We start from the raw sequence: 19,205 nt of genomic DNA on the forward strand, positions 1-19,205 counted from the left end.
ACATACCAGAGTTCAAAAGAGGACAAATTGTTGGTGCATATCTTGCTGGCGCATCTGTGACCAAGACAGCAAGTCTTTGTGATGTATCAAGAGCCACGGTATCCAGGGTAATGTCAGCATACCACCAAGAAGGACGAACCACATCCAACAGGATTAACTGTGGACGCAAGAGGAAGCTGTCTGAAAGGGATGTTCGGGTGCTAACCTGGATTGTATCCAAAAAACATAAAACCACGGCTGCCCAAATTACGGCAGAATTAAATGTGCACCTCAACTCTCCTGTTTCCACCAGAACTGTCCGTCGGGAGCTCCACAGGGTCAATATACACGGCCGGGCTGCTATAGCCAAACCTTTGGTCACTCATGCCAATTCTACGGTGCAAGGAGCGCAGATCTTGGGCTGTGGACAATGTGAAACATGTATTGTTCTCTGATGAGTCCACCTTTACTGTTTTCCCCACATCTGGGAGAGTTACGGTGTGGAGAAGCCCCAAAGAAGCGTACCACCCAGACTGTTGCATGCCCAGAGTGAAGCATGGGGGTGGATCAGTGATGGTTTGGGCTACCATATCATGGCATTCCCTTGGCCCAATACTTGTGCTAGATGGGCGCGTCACTGCCAAGGACTACCGAACCATTCTTGAGAACCATGTGCATCCAATGGTTCAAACATTGTATCCTGAAGGCGGTGCTGTGTATCAGGATGACAATGCACCAATACACACAGCAAGACTGGTGAAAGATTGGTTTGATGAACATGAAAGTGAAGTTGAACATCTCCCATGGCCTGCACAGTCACCAGATCTAAATATTATTGAGTCACTTTGGGGTGTTTTGGAGGAGCGAGTCAGGAAACGTTTTCCTCCACCAGTATCACGTAGTGGCCTGGTCACTATCCTGCAAGAAAAATGGGTTAAAATCCCTCTGACCACTGTGCAGGACTTGTACAGGTCCTTCTCAAAATATTAGCATATTGTGATAAAGTTCATTATTTTCCATAATGTCATGATGAAAATTTAACATTCATATATTTTAGATTCATTGCACACTAACTGAAATATTTCAGGTCTTTTATTGTCTTAATACGGATGATTTTGGCATACAGCTCATGAAAACCCAAAATTCCTATCTCACAAAATTAGCATATTTCATCTGACCAATAAAAGAAAAGTGTTTTTAATACAAAAAACGTCAACTTTCAAATAATCATGTACAGTTATGCACTCAATACTTGGTCGGGAATCCTTTGGCAGAAATGACTGCTTCAATGCGGCGTGGCATGGAGGCAATCAGCCTGTGGCACTGCTGAGGTCTTATGGAGGCTCAGGATGCTTCGATAGCGGCCTTTAGCTCATCCAGAGTGTTGGGTCTTGAGTCTCTCAACGTTCTCTTCACAATATCCCACAGATTCTCTATGGGGTTCAGGTCAGGAGGGTTGGCAGGCCAATTGAGCACAGTGATACCATGGTCAGTAAACCATTTACCAGTGGTTTTGGCACTGTGAGCAGGTGCCAGGTTGTGCTGAAAAATGAAATCTTCATCTCCATAAAGCTTTTCAGCAGATGGAAGCATGAAGTGCTCCAAAATCTCATGATAGCTAGCTGCATTGACCCTGCCCTTGATAAAACACAGTGGACCAACACCAGCAGCTGACATGGCACCCCAGACCATCACTGACTGTGGGTACTTGACACTGGACTTCTGGCATTTTGGCATTTCCTTCTCCCCAGTCTTCCTCCAGACTCTGGCACCTTGATTTCCGAATGACATGCAGAATTTGCTTTCATCCGAAAAAAGTACTTTGGACCACTGAGCAACAGTCCAGTGCTGCTTCTCTGTAGCCCAGGTCTGGGGAATGCGGCACCTGTAGCCCATTTCCTGCACACACCTGTGCACGGTGGCTCTGGATGTTTCTACTCCAGACTCAGTCCACTGCTTCCGCAGGTCCCCCAAGGTCTGGAATCGGCCCTTCTCCACAATCTTCCTCAGGGTCCGGTCACCTCTTCTCGTTGTGCAGCGTTTTCTGCCACACTTTTTTCTTCCCACAGACTTCCCACTGAGGTGCCTTGATACAGCACTCTGGGAACAGCCTATTCGTTCAGAAATTTCTTTCTGTGTCTTACCCTCTTGCTTGAGGGTGTCAATAGTGGCCTTCTGGACAGCAGTCAGGTCGGCAGTCTTACCCATGATTGGGGTTTTGAGTGATGAACCAGGCTGGGAGTTTTAAAGGCCTCAGGAATCTTTTGCAGGTGTTTAGAGTTAACTCGTTGATTCAGATGATTAGGTTCATAGCTCGTTTAGAGACCCTTTTAATGATATGCTAATTTTGTGAGATAGGAATTTTGGGTTTTCATGAGCTGTATGCCAAAATCATCTGTATTAAGACAATAAAAGACCTGAAATATTTCAGTTAGTGTGCAATGAATCTAAAATATATGAATGTTAAATTTTCATCATGACATTATGGAAAATAATGAACTTTGCTAATATGCTAATATTTTGAGAAGGACTTGTATATGTCATTCCCAAGACAAATTGATGCTGTATCGGCCGCAAAAGGAGGCCCTACACCATACTAATAAATTATTGTGGTCTAAAACCAGGTGTTTCAGTTTCATTGTACAACCCCTGTATATATTGCATATCTTAGGTCAGTTCTGTCTACCATAGGTTAACATAATTGGTTAATTTAGTTTATTTTAGCCTAATTCACTCTAACATACTTTGTTTTAGTATGATGGAATCTATTTTCACCTAATTTATCTTATTTAAACCCGTCTGGCTTAGCTTAATTTTGAATCAGAAACACTTTATTGGCAGGTAGTACCATAAAAAAGAACACAAGTTGAGTGTAAAAGCTTAGTTTAGATGACTTTATCACATTAAAGCAACGTAAAGTGGGGCGGGGGACCAATGTCAGTAACGCTTTCCAGTTTTCTGATTTATAGCTTTCTAATTCATTTTGTTAGTCCGATTCTACCAACCAGCCGCCAGAGGAAGGTAAAGGCTCAAGAGTTAAAATATACTTTCCTTTCCTTTCCTAACCAAACCAAAATAGACTGCAAAGGTAAAATTGCCCAGTCTATCATGCTCAGTTGAGCAACACATCTCATAACCAGTCAATAAACCTGCTTTCCACACAAGGAAGAAAAGTCGATCACAAATCAACCCCATGTGATCCTAGGCTACAGGAACTGACCCGTCAACGAAGAGTAGCAGGAAGTTATTCGTCCTCGCTTGTTTCTGGTGTGTTTACACCGCAAAGAATAGAAAAACTGCGTCTTCAACGCGGCTTTTTAAAGAGAAATAATACAACACACATTTTACATGCTCACTCTGGATACCTGGAAGTAAAAGCAACGGCCAAGTTGTGAAGGTAAGTACGTCGGAGAAAAGGTGTCCCTGTTCGTCAGTCGTCACAGCTGATGGGAGCTCATGTGTGACATGTTAGCAGCATGTAATTGTGATAGGGACGGTAATGGTGGTTTTCAGCTCAGCAAGCCAGAAAAACCCGATGTATGAACTTTATTAATGGTTATAAAGAAAAAAAAACAACAACATTTCTTTATAATCTTATGGAAGGATTATTATTGTTGTTATTTGTAGGTTAACATTACTGCAGTTGCCATCATTTGCTTGAAGTAAAACCCTACTCTTCAACAGACCAACTACGGATCATAGAAATATGTTATTCTTATGAGCTCTAGTAGAGTAGAAGTAAAAAGATTAGCTGCAATCAAAATGTCAGTTTCATTATTTTCTACTTGTCAGCCAAATTTAGTAATCTCTATAAACCATAGGCATACTTCTCTAAAGATATAATACATCACTAAGGGAAAACTGTATATAACTGACTGGGTGTTGAAAGTACAGAGATCTCTTCGTTTTAGTAAAAAAAGGAGGTCTGTGTATGCTTTTATGTTTTACATTAAAAAATGTCAAGGGGAAATCAAATGTGAAGTACTTGTACATGTGGTTACTGTGAAGCTTTTGAGTCATGAGTTAAAGTGTGTAAACCACCTGAAAAAGAGCTAAATGAAGTCAGTTTGGCAAAGTACATTTCTTCTAATCTGGATGTAAAATAATATTTGCATTTGTTCAGACACATATTCATTCATCCATCCATCCATTCTCTATACCTGCTTACTGTTGGAGGGTCCCAGAAGGGTGGTACCTACCTGCAACAGTCATTGGGTGAAAGGTGGGGTTGCCAGTCCATCACAGAAAAACACAAACTAACATGCACGCACAGAGTCCTAAGCAGTGGCGATTTTCTGAAATGGGCGGTTTTCCAGGGCGATATTAAAAAAAGGGCTGTGTACCAGAAAAACTATACATTTTATGTAACTTGCTGTTATGCATGTGCAGTCGTCCCCTACTTGCTGTTAAGAGTAGGGAGACTATTTTACACCATTCATGCTGGAACCATTGCTGCTATTAAGGGTGATTTAGAGACTAATTAACCTAACATGCATGTTTTTGGATTGTGGGAGGAAGCCGGAGTACCCAGAGATAACCATCACATGCACAGGGAGAACATGCAAACTCCATGCAGAAATACCCCAGGCTGGGATTTGAACCCAGGACCTCCTTGCTGCAAGGCACTACTGCTACCAACTGCACAGCCCTTATATCCCTCATTGTTTCAAATATAATGTTTTACTGCAGACTTGTTTTTTTTGTCTTGTTGGATTAGGCCATCTTTTTAAGAATTATAAGTGTAAGCATTAGTTGTGTTTTGCAAAGCATTTTAGAAAATTAGGAAAGATAGTAATTTTGTTTTTTGTTCAGCACATCCAAACAAAGCTATCTTGCCTCATACACCTAACATATAGAGGCAGATAATATATTAATAAATAAGCAAGTGTTTTTATGTCATGTACAGTGGCTTGCAAATCCATTCATACCACTTTTATTTTGTTTTGGGGGTATTTTATTTGATGAAGTAGTCCATAATTGTGAAGTGCAATTAAATTCATCCCTAGTTTTCCAATTTTGTACAAATACAAATCTGAAAAGTGCTGCATGTATTTGTATTCACCCCCTCTGAGTCAATATAGAACCACATTTAGGTGTAATTACAGTGGCAAGACTTTTTGAGTATGTCTCTACCAGCTTTAGACATCTACAGGCAGGAGGTTTTGCCCATTCTTCTTTGCAAAAACGGCTCAAGCTCTGTCACATTAAATGGAGAACGTCATTGAACATCAAGTTTCAAGTCCTGCAGTTTCCTAAATGGATTTAGGTCTGGACTTCTGCTTTGATCTAAACCATTCCATTCTAGCTCTATGTGTATGCTTAGGCTCGTTGCTATGGTAGAAGGTGAATCTTTGTCCCAGTCTCAAACTCTTTGTAGCTTCTAATAGGTTTTCTTCCCTCTTTCTGCTAATGGACAGTTTTCCCACAGCATAATGCTGCCACCACCATGTTTCACAGCGGCTGATGATGTGACCAGGGTGATGTGCAGTGTTTTCTTCTGCATGCCATGTATTGCATGTGGGCCATAACAATACATTTTGGGTCTCCGCTGACCAGAGATATCAGAGTAAAGGTGGCTGAAACTTTTCAGGTATCAGGAAAAAAGGTTAATGAAAAACATTCAAGTTTTTGGTTGTAACATTACAAAATCTAAAAAAAGTTCAGTGTGAATGCATTTTGCAAGGCTCTTCATTTCTGTATTTGCTTATTTTAGTGTATTTATTCTTATTATACAATGCATTTGTTCTTCTTTGTTCCAGAATTTTCTGTGTCTCTTTGACACCATTATTGGTTTTATGACAGAAAGCCTGAATTTGTCAAATTTAAATTGGAGAAAAAATGGTCAGATAACATAAGATATGCACTTGGGTGTCCTGGGTGTCTTCTTTGTCCTTTCCACGTCATGAGCTCTAGGTGCTGCAGGAATGAGTTTTTATTGCTGTTTAAAAGTTTGTTTAAAAGGGAAATCAAGTTGAACATGTGACCAAAGTTGGACCTGATACAGCTTTTTTTCTGTGTCAGGTTTCTTGTTTTTCTTGTTTAAGCTGGACTTTGTCTTTCAGTAAAGGGTCATGGCACCAACGGGGCACAGCAACAGGACAGGAGTGGATCCCGAGGTAACAAAAGCAACGGATAAGGTGAAAATACCGAAGACGCTTCCTCAATATGGCAGCATTAATGGAAGCTCCCCAAGTGACAGCTGCCCAACGTGTCAAGGCACTGGACGAATTCCCAGAGGTTGGTTTAATTCCACCGGAAAACCGCTTTTGTTTTGATGCTTAACCATTTTTGACAGTAACCTACTGGAATGGAACACTGATCTACAAATAAGATCAATTTCCCTTTCAGCAGCAATGGAAACCATATGTGTCTGATTGTTTAGGCACTATCATTTCTTCATGTTGTCCAGTAAAAACCACAACATTTTTAAAATTTGTTTTGTACTGACAGACCAGCAAGATCAACTCCTCGCTGTAATACCATGCAATGACGTGCGGCTACAACCCAGACGCACGTAAGGAATACATCATTTAAATGTTTCAGTATTAGGTTTTTGTTTATTCTAGGATGTTAACAAAGCTACATCTGTATTTCAGGAAGCTGTATGTCTGCATCTCCATGGTTATATGTCTTCTTCTTTGCTGCTTGATCCTATTTTTCTTCTTCCCTCGGAGCGTCACACTCACACCCGTGTCCGTGCTGTCAGTCATGGTCTACTTCACCCCGAACTCTGTGGACATGCAGGTCAAAGTAAGTGACGGCAACAACAAAAGTCCATCCACTCACATTAACGTCGGCATCTCAGAATATTATAGAAAAGGTATTTTTCAGTAACGCAATTAAAAATGTTTTACTTGTATTGTAGATAGATTCATTACACGCAGAAGGATATATTTGAAGTGTTTATTTCTGCTAATTTGCAGACCGACTAAAAAGTATTTCTATGCACTGTAGGGTATATGCATTACTGCTTGGTCAGGGCTCCTTTTACATGAACAACTACATCAGAGCTGTGTAGGATCGAGGTAGTCAGACTGTCAAATGCAAAACTCCTGAAAAGCAGTTAAAAAAAAAGAGGAAGAAAAAACATCTGCTGGCTCCACCTGCAAAACCATTCCTGTTTTTGGGGTCGTCTTGTTTGTTAACCTTTTATTGCACCTGTTGTTAATTTCATTAACACCAAAACAGCTGACACTGTTTAACAACCTCCTCTACTACTTACCTGACCAGATCCATATTCCAGATGTTTAACTGACTCGATATTATACTCATTTTTCCATCCTACAAATGTTTTTGAGCAGTGTAGAAATGTAATGTGTAAAACTAAGTAAAATTGTATTGCCTCCATAGGAATTAAGTAGGAAAGTAGTTGATCAAATGAGCCAGAATGAACACCCGTATAAAAGCACCACTTTTTTGCAGTTTGCTGGTCTGAAGCATACAGGTGTGTGCTAAATGAAGTCAGTTTGGCAAAGAGATCAGCAATTACCTTAGAAAAGCAATTGTTGTCGTTAATCAATCTGGGAAGGGTTTTAAGATTTCTTTCCAGTGAGAAATATTATTCAAAAGGAAAACCCTTACCACTGTTGCTAGTCTTCTCAGAAGGGGACGTTCCAGAAAAAATTCCGCAAAATCATATTGTGCAATGCTGGGGTTTATAAAGTTGCATCTGAATGAACCACACAACATCTGTAGCACAGTCCTTTGGAGCGATGTGACCAAAGTTTAGATGTTTGGTGAACACCAAACACAGCATATTATTGCTAACAAATACCCACAAACCTCAAAGATCTGAAGAAATGTTATAAACAGTGTGTGAAATATCCTCCATTAAAATGTGAGGAACTGAGAATTGTTGCAGCTAATCGCTGTTCTACCAGCTGATATGGTGTGCTTAGTTTTCGCTCACTGCTTTTCCATTTTATTTTCTATAAATAAGACCGTATAAAAGCAGGTTTTCTACACCGCATTTCATCGTAACTAGATTTAACATTTAATATTTAAACCTACATCATGCAGACTTCTCGTACAGTCATAGTTTTAAAGTTTATGTCAGAAAGATGCCGTGAAAGGCATACACATGACAAGCAGCAGGTGTTATACGACGGGCAAAGTCCGCTGACACTTTTAGTGGTGTACAACTTGTGCTGGTTTCCCCATTGACAGTTTGCTTGTTTTACTCTAGAATCTCATCAACATCACCAACGAGAACTTTGTTCCGGTTCAAATTGCTGACTTTACCATGCAGGGTCTGGTTGATGAAACAGTGGTGGGTCATACCAAAATATCCAACATGACGGCCATACCGTCTCGATCGAGAAAATCGGTGAGTGTCACCCAGATTAAATCATGCTAATGATATATAGTCCCTTACAAAAGTATTCACTCCCTTAGCACTTGACATGTTAACACCACAAACAAAATATGTTTCATTGGGATTTTATGTGACAGACCAACACAAAGTAGTGCATAACAGTGAATACGGTTTTTTACATATCAAGTCTACCATTTTTATATACAGTTACTGAGATTTTTGTCTGTTTTTTGCTTCTTTGGTCATTCAGATTGAGTGGAGAGTGTCTGTGAATGTAGTTTTTGAGTCTTGCCACACAATTTGTATTTAGGTCTGTCACTTTATCTGGGCTGCTCCAACAAATGAATGTACTTTGATCTAAACCATTTCATTGTGGCTTTGGCTGCACGATTAAGATTGCTTTCCTGCCCAAAGGGTGAGTCTCCACCCCGTATCTCATGTCTAATATGATTTCTTGCATCTGTATTAGCTCCATCTATCTTCCCATCAACTCAAACGATATTTCTGCTCAGGAAAAACATTCCCACAGCATGGTGCTGCCACCACCATGTTAGTTTCTGTCTCATCTGACCAGAGTACCTTCTTTGACTTGTTTACTGTGTCCCTGACATGGCTTGTAGCAAATTGCAAATAGTGCTTCTTGTTTTTCTTTCAACGATGGCTTTTTTTTGCCACTCTCCCATAGAGGCCAGATCAGACAGATTTCTCGAGTCCATGACAAATAGTTGTCCTGTCCTCCCCACAGCTCCTCCAACATTACCATTGGCCTCTTGGCTGTTACCTGATTAATGTTTTTCCTTACCTGGCCCCTGAGAAAAGGTGGTTAGTCATGCCCATGTGCTCTGTAAGATGTTCAAAGCTTGGTGAATGGTTTTATAAAGCAACCCTGCCTTAAACTTATTTACACCTTTATCCCTGACCTGTCTGCTGTGTTGCTTGGTCTTTGTGATACTGTTTGCTGAATAATGTTCTGTAACAAACCTCTTACAGAACAACTGCATCTATACTGAAATTAAGTTACACACAAGGCAATTAGTTGCACTGGATTTTATACAGGGTATTGGAGTAAAGGGGTTAAATACAAATATATGCTGTTCAGGAAAATCACACTAAAGTCCATTGAGGTTTGTGTACTTTCAAAGGGTATGAATACTTTGACAAAGTCCTACATTTGGCCCATTATATGTTTCTTACCTGCATGTTGTTTTTTTCAGTATACCGTTCAAATCGACCTGCCGCTCGAAGACAAAGGCTTAAAGTAAGAACTAAACTTGATTATCACCACACTGCTCAAAACATTCGAGGACATTCTGGATCTACATTCATTTTTTATTGTCTGAATGTGTGGATTCAGCTGCTGTCACCATTTCATTTTTATCTTTCAGCAATTACTGCAAGTCAACTACCATCAAGATTCACACATTGTTCCTGAAGCTGCAGTAAGTTTCAATCTCAATGTCAAATTGACCGTAAAGGCAGCCATGTCAACTTATCTCAATTCCGCAACACTGAAGGCACACTTCTCTGCAGCTGTATGAAGCCACAGTCATGAAAAAAGGCTGATGTTCTCTTCAGACAGCACAGAAGGACAGCGTAACTCAGTTTTGTTTTTGTTCTTAGCGAATGAAGAAAAGATCTAGGCCACAAAATTGTTGTGGCTTTCTTTTTCCCTATTTATGTTTTGTTTTGCCTCTGAAAACGAAGCACTTCTGCTTTTCTTTTTAGCAGCAGACTTTTACGTCAAGTCACTTCACCTTTGAGTTTCAGAAGCAAATACAGGGGTTGGACAATGAAACTGAAACACCTGGTTTTAGACCACAATAATTTATTAGTATGGTGTAAGGCCTCCTTTTGCGGCCAATACAGCATCAATTCGTCTTGGGAATTACATATACAAGTCCTGCACAGTGGTCAGAGGGATTTTAAGCCATTCTTGCAGGATAGTGGCCAGGTCACTACGTGATTCTGGTGGAGGAAAACGTTTCCTGACTCGCTCCTCCAAAACACCCCAAAGTGACTCAATAATATTTAGATCTATTGACTGTGCAGGCCATGGGAGATGTTCAACTTCACTTTCATGTTCATCAAACCAATCTTTCACCAGTCTTGCTGTCTGTATTGGTGCATTATCATCCTGATACACAGCACCGCCTTCAGGATACAATGTTTGAACCATTGGATGCACATGGTCCTCAAGAATGGTTCAGTAGTCCTTGGCAGTGACGCGCCCATCTAGCACAAGTATTGGGCCAAGGGAATGCCATGATATGGCAGCCCAAACCATCACTGATCCACCCCCATGCTTCACTCTGGGCATGCAACAGTCTGGGTGGTACGTTTCTTTGGGGCTTCTCCACACCGTAACTCTCCCAGATGTGGGGAAAACAGTAAAGGTGGACTCATCAGAGAACAATACATGTTTCACATTGTCCACAGCCCAAGATCTGCGCTCCTTGCACCATTGAAACCGACGTTTGGCATTGGCATGAGTGACCAAAGGTTTGGCTATAGCAGCCCGGCCGTGTATATTGACCCTGTGGAGCTCCCGACGGACAGTTCTGGTGGAAACAGGAGAGTTGAGGTGCTCATTTAGTTCTGCCGTGATTTGGGCAGCCGTGGTTTTATGTTTTTTGGATACAATCCGGGTTAGCACCCGAACATCCCTTTCAGACAGCTTCCTCTTGCGTCCACAGTTAATCCTGTTGGATGTGGTTCGTCCTTCTTGGTGATATGCTGACATTACCCTGGATACCATGGCTCTTGATACATCACAAAGACTTGCTGTCTTGGTCACAGATGCGCCAGCAAGACGTGCACCAGCAATTTGTCCTCTTTTGAACTCTGGTATGTCACCCATAATGTTGTGTGCATTTCAATATTTTGAGCAAAACTGTGCTCTTACCCTGCTAATTGAACCTTCACACTCTGCTCTTACTGGTGCAATGTGCAATCAATGAAGACTGGCTACCAGGCTGGTCCAATTTAGCCATGAAATCTCACACACTAAAATGACAGGTGTTTCAGTTTCATTGTCCAACCCCTGTATGTGCATCAAATTTAAATTTAAAAAATATTTTATTTCAAAGCTTACATTAAGCACCAGTTGTGACTGTGATGCTTCAAAATGGTCACAAAAGCGCCCAATATAGTATGTTCAAGAAGAAATCATAGGCTCACTGACAAAAGAAGAAGGAATCGTTTTATTCTGCACACATGAAGACCACAGAAGGGTATGAAAATAATTTGATGTGAAACAATCAAGCAAACAGCTTCATGTTGCATAAGTGGCAGCTCATTAGTTAAGGAATAGAATTAACAGGCAGTTGTTGGAGCGTCCGATAGTCAAAACATCTGTCAGCAGACACAAATGATGCCTTATAGCTGCATTAGACAGCATTAAAACACTTTATGGAATTTGATAGTGGTCATATTGTAGGTTGCAAGTGAGAGAATTTAAGTACACCCTTTCATCAAACTTTTTGACAGGTGGGTGGGACTTCCGGTGAGGGCGGGATTTCCGGTGGGGGGCATATGGGCGCCATGTGGTTGCCACGTGGGCAGGAGGTCACGTGGTCAAGCAGGTGGTGTGTCCAAGGGGGGCGTAACAGTGGATGCTGATTGGTTGTCGTCATTAGGGGCAATACCTTAAATGAGTCAATTAAAACACAGGGGTGTGTTTGTTATAAATAGAACAAGACAAATATGGTATTATCGGAAACTGTTTGGCATCAGCACCAATTAAAAATAGAGGGGGTGTGTTTGTAAGCATCGTTAAACCTTGAATAACCCAATGAAAACAATAGGGCGTGCCTTAGTGTTTACTTTAAATACAGAGATAAAACTCTGCACTTTACATGCAGCATTCGTTGGAAAAAAAAGAACACCCGTTCAACAATGGCTAGAGTTAAGAGAGTTTATCGTCAAGCGGAGGAGAAACGCAACGCGTGCCAAGATGATGATGATGAACAAGCAACTGCATCATATACTTCCTCAACGGAGATACCTATCGGAATTCCCGTCGTGACATACTCTACCGATGATGAGGATCCAAAATCAACTTCAACAACCATGGTTGAAAATCAGACCTCGGTTCGGCCAAGAGGTATGTCAGTTCTGTGCGAAACCCCAGTGACCGTCTACCAGTATTCATCCCGTGAATTGAATGCTCCTAAGAAATCAACATACTACATCTGCAGGGTACAAAGACCCCCGTTCAAGACTCTGCAGGAAGAATGGTCTTTGGAGCCATATGGCCTGGTTGGCAGCTGGGGTTATATTTTCATGTATGAAATAGGAGAGCTTTGCCTGTATCAATTGGATCAAGACGAGGTATTTAATGGATCACTGGCTCTGTGTACACTCACCCACAGCGACTGGGCTGTGTTAAAGCTTGCAATCCCGCACCTTAATGATAGCCCTGAAACAGTCTCAAGGCAGGAGAGGGAGAAAGAAGAAGAAGAAGAAGAAGAAAATGAACTGTCTCCTCGACCTGTAAAACGGGCGAGAATGTTTCATATACCATCCGATGTTGAAATAGCTGAGAGAGAACCTCTCTTTAGCGCAGTGTGGGGGTCAAAAACCACAGCAAATGGCCGCTGGTCTTTTCGGGCAAGCAGACGCAGGAACAACCGGACGAGTCCCTCAGATCTGTTTGTGTTGGAGGCTTTCAATCAGGACTGCGGCGTATTCAAGACAATGCTGGCTCTGCCGTTTGAAGCTTGGGCAGAGAAGATGAGTGAAATTGGACATCGTCTTTCCGACCTTTTCCAAAAGTCACGAAGTTGGATCGATGTCATGTCAGTGAAAAAAACGCTGACGTTTCCTGTTTTACGTTTAGAACGAACCCTCTTCTGAGGACACGCCCCTTCCTATGATATATATACGGGGGGATAACTGCAAGCTCACAGACACTGAGAATCGTATCATGAGAATGAGTGGACCGACACCATACAGGGATCTCTACAACCACCGAGCAGAGATCCACTTCTCTCCTGAGCACGATGAAAGCTTCAACATTGGACCATATCATCCGCCTTCCCCTGACCTCTTCTCACCATCCACCTCAACATCCTCATTCTCAGAAAACCACTACAGTCCTGCATCACCTACAGGATACAACATGAAATATCTACCGCTTTCTCCAGACCTCTGCTCACCATCACCGCTATTCATGGCTGAGTCTGTAGACGCGAATGTCCTGCCTGAAGACATGAAGGTGGTCGTGGAGGAGGAGGTAGCCACCGGCTACTCACCCTCTACCGAAGCCCCTACACAAACCCTGGAACCGATGGAGGACCCTCAGCCTTCAGCAGAGGATGAGAGTAACCAGGAGGACGAAATTGACGGTTGGTTCTCAACCACCCTCATCAATACGGTGAAAACAGCGATACTTCATTTATTCAACATAACCTCTTTGAACTATCTCAGAGAAACCTGCTATGGATGTATAACGAACCACCCAAGCCAGCGTCAACACCATTGCCTGGAGGTACTGGGGGAGGATTATTACCAAGTCAACTTTCAACGCATCGTACGACGACTCGTAACCCCCAAACTCATTCCTGCTATTCAGAATCTTCTGGTACTTCGAAGCATACAAGCGGATGACTTCAGAGTTAAGACGATTGCCAAGACGGTTTTATATGAACTGAAATCGGTACAAGGCATCCACAGTGCAATAGCGCACGTTTATGATCGCATGGTCGATGAGAAACATCTCAAACAACTTAACTCTGTTTCAGAGTGCTATGGACTGACAAACTGATCTCACATGTTTGATGACTTGTTGTTGTATCATTTTTTTTTTTTAGTATTCCAGTACTTTAGTTAATCTGCATTATATGATTTTTCTTCTTTTTTCTTTTTTACTATTAAATACAATTAAAGTAGGAACATAGTAACCTTTCCCAAAAAGTGTTGTTTAAAAAAGCTAGTAGTGTTTGAATTCATCTGCATTTTATCTGATTTTGTTTTCTGGTTGTTTTTTGTTTATATTAAAAAAAAAAAAAAAAAAAAAAAAAAATAAGGATAAATCTACCCTCCTGTGTGTTTTTTCTCATTATTTAACAAGTAATCGGCAGAGATGGCAGGAAGACGGCTGATGAAGAAAGTATATTATAGCCCTTCAAATCCGGGAAGTTTTGGGGGTGTAGATAGGCTGAGGAGGGTTATGCAAGATGAAACGGGAAAGAAGGTTGCGGTTGAAAAAGTTAAAGATTTTTTATCAGGAGAAGATACCTATACTCTACATAAACCTGCAAGAATAAAGTTCCCGAGAAACAGAGTTTTTGTCACCAGACCATTGAGGCAGTTCCAGGCTGATCTCTGTGACATGCAAGCTCTGGCCATGGAAAATGATGGTTATAATTATTTATTAACAGTCATTGACATCTTTTCAAAAAGGGCGTATGTACGAGTTTTGAAGAGGAAAACAGCCGCTGAGGTGGTAAAGGCATTTGAATCAGTTTTTACAGAAAGCCAGATTCCCAAAAAACTTCAGACTGATGCCGGTAAAGAATTTTTTAACAAGAAATTTAAAGTTTTAATGGAGAAACACGGTATTGAACATTTTGCCACAGCGAGTGAAGCAAAAGCTTCAGTGGTCGAGAGATTTAACCGCACATTAAAAACAAGGATGTGGAGATATTTTACAGCTAACAATACCCGGCGGTACGTCGATGTACTGCAAAACCTAGCTAGAAGCTACAACCATTCCTACCACTCCAGCATTAAAATGAGCCCTATGGAAGTGACCCCAGAAAATGCCTTTCAAGTGTTTCAGAATCTGTATGATGTCAAGTCCAACAGATATTGCAAGGACTCAGTGACAACGTTTAAACAAGGGGATCTTGTCAGAATATCCAAGGTCCGTGGAGTGTTTGACAAAAAATACGAACAGAGTTTTACGGATGAAGTGTTTACAGTCTATGACCGGATACCCCGTTCTCCTCCTGTATACAAACTCAAAGATTTGGATGGAGAACCTATCGAGGGTTCCTTTTACGCTGAGGAACTTCAAAAAGTAAAAATATTTAACGACAAGATGTATCAAGTGGAAAAAATATTAAAACGACGTACGGTCAAGGGAGTCAAACAGGTTTTTGTAAGCTGGAAAAACTGGCCTGAGAAATTCAACAGTTGGATCAAGTTTGATGAACTTCGAAACGTATAAAAAAGGTTTGCACTAAACCTCACAGTTGACACAGCATCATGAACCGTCAGGTAGAGGATGATGGCTTTTACGTTACTCTTCCATCTAATGCTAGCATGGAAGTGTTTAAAAATAATACCAGTTCAAGTTTCCGTGTAAATTTAGCTCAACATATTGATTTAGAAGGCCAATGGATGGTTGCATTAGCTGAGATTTCATACCCTCATACATGGCATAATTTACCGGATTATGATGCCTACTTTGAATGGAGGAAGGTTGGTGATGTGGAGATCAATACGCAAAGGATCAGAAGTGGCTACTATAACAGCGTTGTTCAACTCGAGACAGAGATGGAAATGTTTTTCAAAAAATTGAAATCGGGTTTACGCATTAAATTCAGCAAAGTTCAAAAGAGATTTGCATTTCAAGCAAATAGTCCGTATGAAATACGCTTCTTCAGCACTCTAGCTTATATGATTGGCGTGAAACCAGGGGAATGGATTCATGTTTCTGAACCAAAACTGGCTCCTTTTCCGGCGGATATAAAGGCTGGTTTCTATCACCTATACTGTTACAGCGACGTGGTCAGCCCACAAATAGTAGGCGACACTTTTGCACCTTTACTGCGGACCGTCAAAGTACAAGACACATTCAGTGATATGATTACTCAGACGTTTAACCCCGCCCACTACCTTCCAGTCTCCAGAAGACATATTGAAAATATCAATATAGAAATTAAATCGGACCAAAACGTTCCTGTAAATTTCGTCTATGGAAAGACCGTCATAAGACTACACTTCAGACCGGTGATATCACAACGTAGCCTGAGATACATTTTATTTGTATAAACTATTCCAGAGATATGTATATAACCTCTAAGATTGATTGGTTATCATTCATATTACGCTGGTCATTCAACACTGCATCAAGCAGGCAAGAGAGAACATGGCACATCTAAGTCTGAGACGTGATCCAAATCGCTTTGTAAATTACTATGTAAGTCAATCAGGCGGTAATCTGCCAGGGTTTTATGGGGCCCCGGTCATGTACGGACGCGGAATTGGATCATTATTTTCAAAATTATTCCGCTTCGTATCCCCTCTGGTTAAAAAAGGATTTGCAATTGCAAAACCCCATCTTAAAACGGCTGCATCAAATATCGCTTCGGATGTCATCGGTAGAGCCGTGAGTAAAATGAGTGGTTCTGCACACATCGACGGTCAAGAAGGTTCAGGAATTATGGTTTTATCCAAAAGACCCAGAACAAGACCCCCTGGTGATCGTTTAAGGACGGTTAAAAAACAACGACAAACGCGAAAAAGGAGATCAGTCGCAGCTGACAAACGAAGAGGAAGGAAGTCATCCGCAAGTTTTGATATATTTAAATAATGGCTCTTTTACATAACAAATCATCAGAGTGCACGCTGGCAGAGTTGGACTTATTTTCTGCCCCGATGACGCAGCTATCGATCGAAGATAAAATTTACACCGAGATCCAGCCTTTATCAGCAATCACTGATGGAGGCCCGATCGAGTTTTTCATTCCGGGAGATGGAGAAAAGTATCTGGATCTCAACGATACGCTGTTGCATCTCAGAGTGAAAATTACTAACGAGAATGGAACAAACCTGCCAGATGATGCACCTGTAGGGCTCATCAACTACCCGTTAAACACCATCTTCAGTCAGTGTGACGTCACTCTCGGAGATCGAATGATTTCACAATCCAGCGCTACACATCCATATAGAGCCATGATTGAGACATTGTTAAACTTTTCTGAGGATTCTTTAAAAACCCAGTTTAGCTCCGGTCTTTTTTATAAAGACACTGCAGGTGCTCTGAACTCTATTGTTACAACTAACGGCCCTAACCAAGGTCTTAACAGCAGAGCAGGCTTTACGGCAAATTCCAGGGAGGTACATCTCCTAGGCCCCCTGCATGCCGACATATTTTTCTGCGAGAGACTTCTTTTAAACTCTGTTGACCTTAAAATTAAACTTACAAGAGCCAACGATGCCTTTTGTCTCATGGGAGCAAGAGACTCCACTTACAAACTCAGGATATTAGGAGCATCTCTTTTTATCAAAAAAGTTGCTGTCTCTCCAGCTGTACGACTGGGGCACGCTTCAGCTTTAATGAAAGCAAATGCTCTGTATCCACTTTCACGTGTGAATGTAAAAACATATTCCATCCCTGAAAATTCAAGGGTATGCAACCAAGAGAATCTTTTCTTAGGCATCTTTCCCAAGTATGTGGTGATTGCGTTACTGGATCATGACGCTTTTACAGGAACACGCAATCTCAATCCGTTTGACTTTAATCATTTTGATATGGAATATTTAGCTTTGTGTAAGGATGGCAGACAAATTCCTGCTAAAGCCTTCCAGCCAAATTTTAACCAAGGTCATTCAGTGAGAGAGTATTACAACTTGTTTACGGCTACAGGACGACATCTAAAAGATCTTCCACTGAGTATATCACGTCAGGAATTTAATCAAGGATACTCTCTATTCACATTTAATCTTAACCCGGGTGAGGACACAGATGCTCTATCTCCAGTTTCCAGTGGGAATTTAAGATTGGAAATGCGCTTCAGAAACCCGTTGCCATATACCACCACGCTGATCATCTACGCTTGTTATGATTCTATTTTAGAGATTGATTCAAAGAGGCGTGTGCTGGTGGATTATTATTAATCTAATCAGGCATGAATAATCATGAAATTGAGAGCCTGATGCGTCATCTGCTGGGAGATTTGTTTTGCGGTGTGTGGCCGTGCGACCAGCTGCCGCTGCTAGCTGACAAATTCCCAGGGCCGGCCTACTTTATCGTGAATACACATCCTTCACACATGCCGGGGGAACACTGGCTAGCTCTGACATTGGATGAGAATGGTCAATCCAGCTTTTTTGACTCTTATGGATTCTCTCCAAATTTCGGGTTCTACCCGTCAAGCATCGTAACATTTTTAGAAGACAGATCCTCAAAAATATTGTATCATAATAATCAGCTTCAAAACACTCTGTCCACTGTGTGCGGTCACCATTGCATTTTTTATCTATGTCATAGAGCGTGCGGATTATCAATGCAGCAAGTGTTGTCGAAATACACCGGAGATGTGATTAAGAATGATTTAATGGTATCTAACTTTGTGAAAAAATATCAGAAATGTGTCATTAATCAAAGTTGTACATTTTATACTCACGGAACATGCTCTTTGGAGATGTTTCTGGATTGTTATGGAATTTAAAATGTCTTTTTTTTATTTTTTTTTTCATTGTTTGTTTTTTTTTTCTTCTTATGATTTAATATTTGTGTAATGATATCATATGTTAGTGTGTGAAGTAGAGAACGAAGTTAGACTTGAAAAATATAATCAATAAATATTTTATTGAATAAAAGAAATAGGCTACATGTTTCATTTTCTTATAACGGTTTATGGTGAAAATGTAATCCATCGGGGTGGTAGTGTCGTCTTACGAAGAGACTTTTTTGATCTCCCATCAGCATTTTTTGGATCTTCCAGCTCAGATCTCGACCAGTGGGGAGAATGAGTTATCTGCCTTCTTCTTCTTTTTCTTCTCTGCTTAACGCTGGGTGGTGTACCCCCATTTTCAATCGATGTACCCTCTGTTTTGAAACGTCTATATTCTTCACGAGCATAAGGGTTAATGACTGAAGATATAGGTATGTTTACCTCTGACAAGGTGTGTAGAAAGTCAGACCATCCTCGGGTTTGTGATGCTCCAGATTTTTTAAACG

At 41.1% G+C, this 19,205-nt stretch overlaps 1 protein-coding gene across 2 annotated transcripts in view; it reads left to right on the forward strand.

The window, feature by feature from the left end:
• Positions 1 to 3,028: 3,028 nt before the first annotated feature.
• tmem106a (transmembrane protein 106A) overlaps positions 3,029 to 19,205 on the forward strand; it is a 31,641-nt gene continuing 15,464 nt past the window's right edge. The window contains exons 1-7 of one of the 2 annotated variants that reach the window (XM_047376254.1): positions 3,029 to 3,376; positions 6,042 to 6,216; positions 6,430 to 6,493; positions 6,576 to 6,729; positions 8,228 to 8,305; positions 9,508 to 9,551; positions 9,679 to 9,732. In XM_047376254.1, coding sequence (XP_047232210.1) covers positions 6,051 to 6,216; positions 6,430 to 6,493; positions 6,576 to 6,729; positions 8,228 to 8,305; positions 9,508 to 9,551; positions 9,679 to 9,732 — 560 coding nt within the window. In that variant the 5' untranslated portion in view covers positions 3,029 to 3,376; positions 6,042 to 6,050. Of the gene's footprint in view, positions 3,377 to 6,041; positions 6,217 to 6,429; positions 6,494 to 6,575; positions 6,730 to 8,164; positions 8,306 to 9,507; positions 9,552 to 9,678; positions 9,733 to 19,205 lie in introns of both variants that reach the window. The other variant, XM_047376253.1, reaches the window with a different exon arrangement.

Source organism: Girardinichthys multiradiatus, chromosome 10 (genome assembly GCF_021462225.1).
Source record: "Girardinichthys multiradiatus isolate DD_20200921_A chromosome 10, DD_fGirMul_XY1, whole genome shotgun sequence".
Lineage (NCBI taxonomy): Eukaryota > Metazoa > Chordata > Actinopteri > Cyprinodontiformes > Goodeidae > Girardinichthys > Girardinichthys multiradiatus.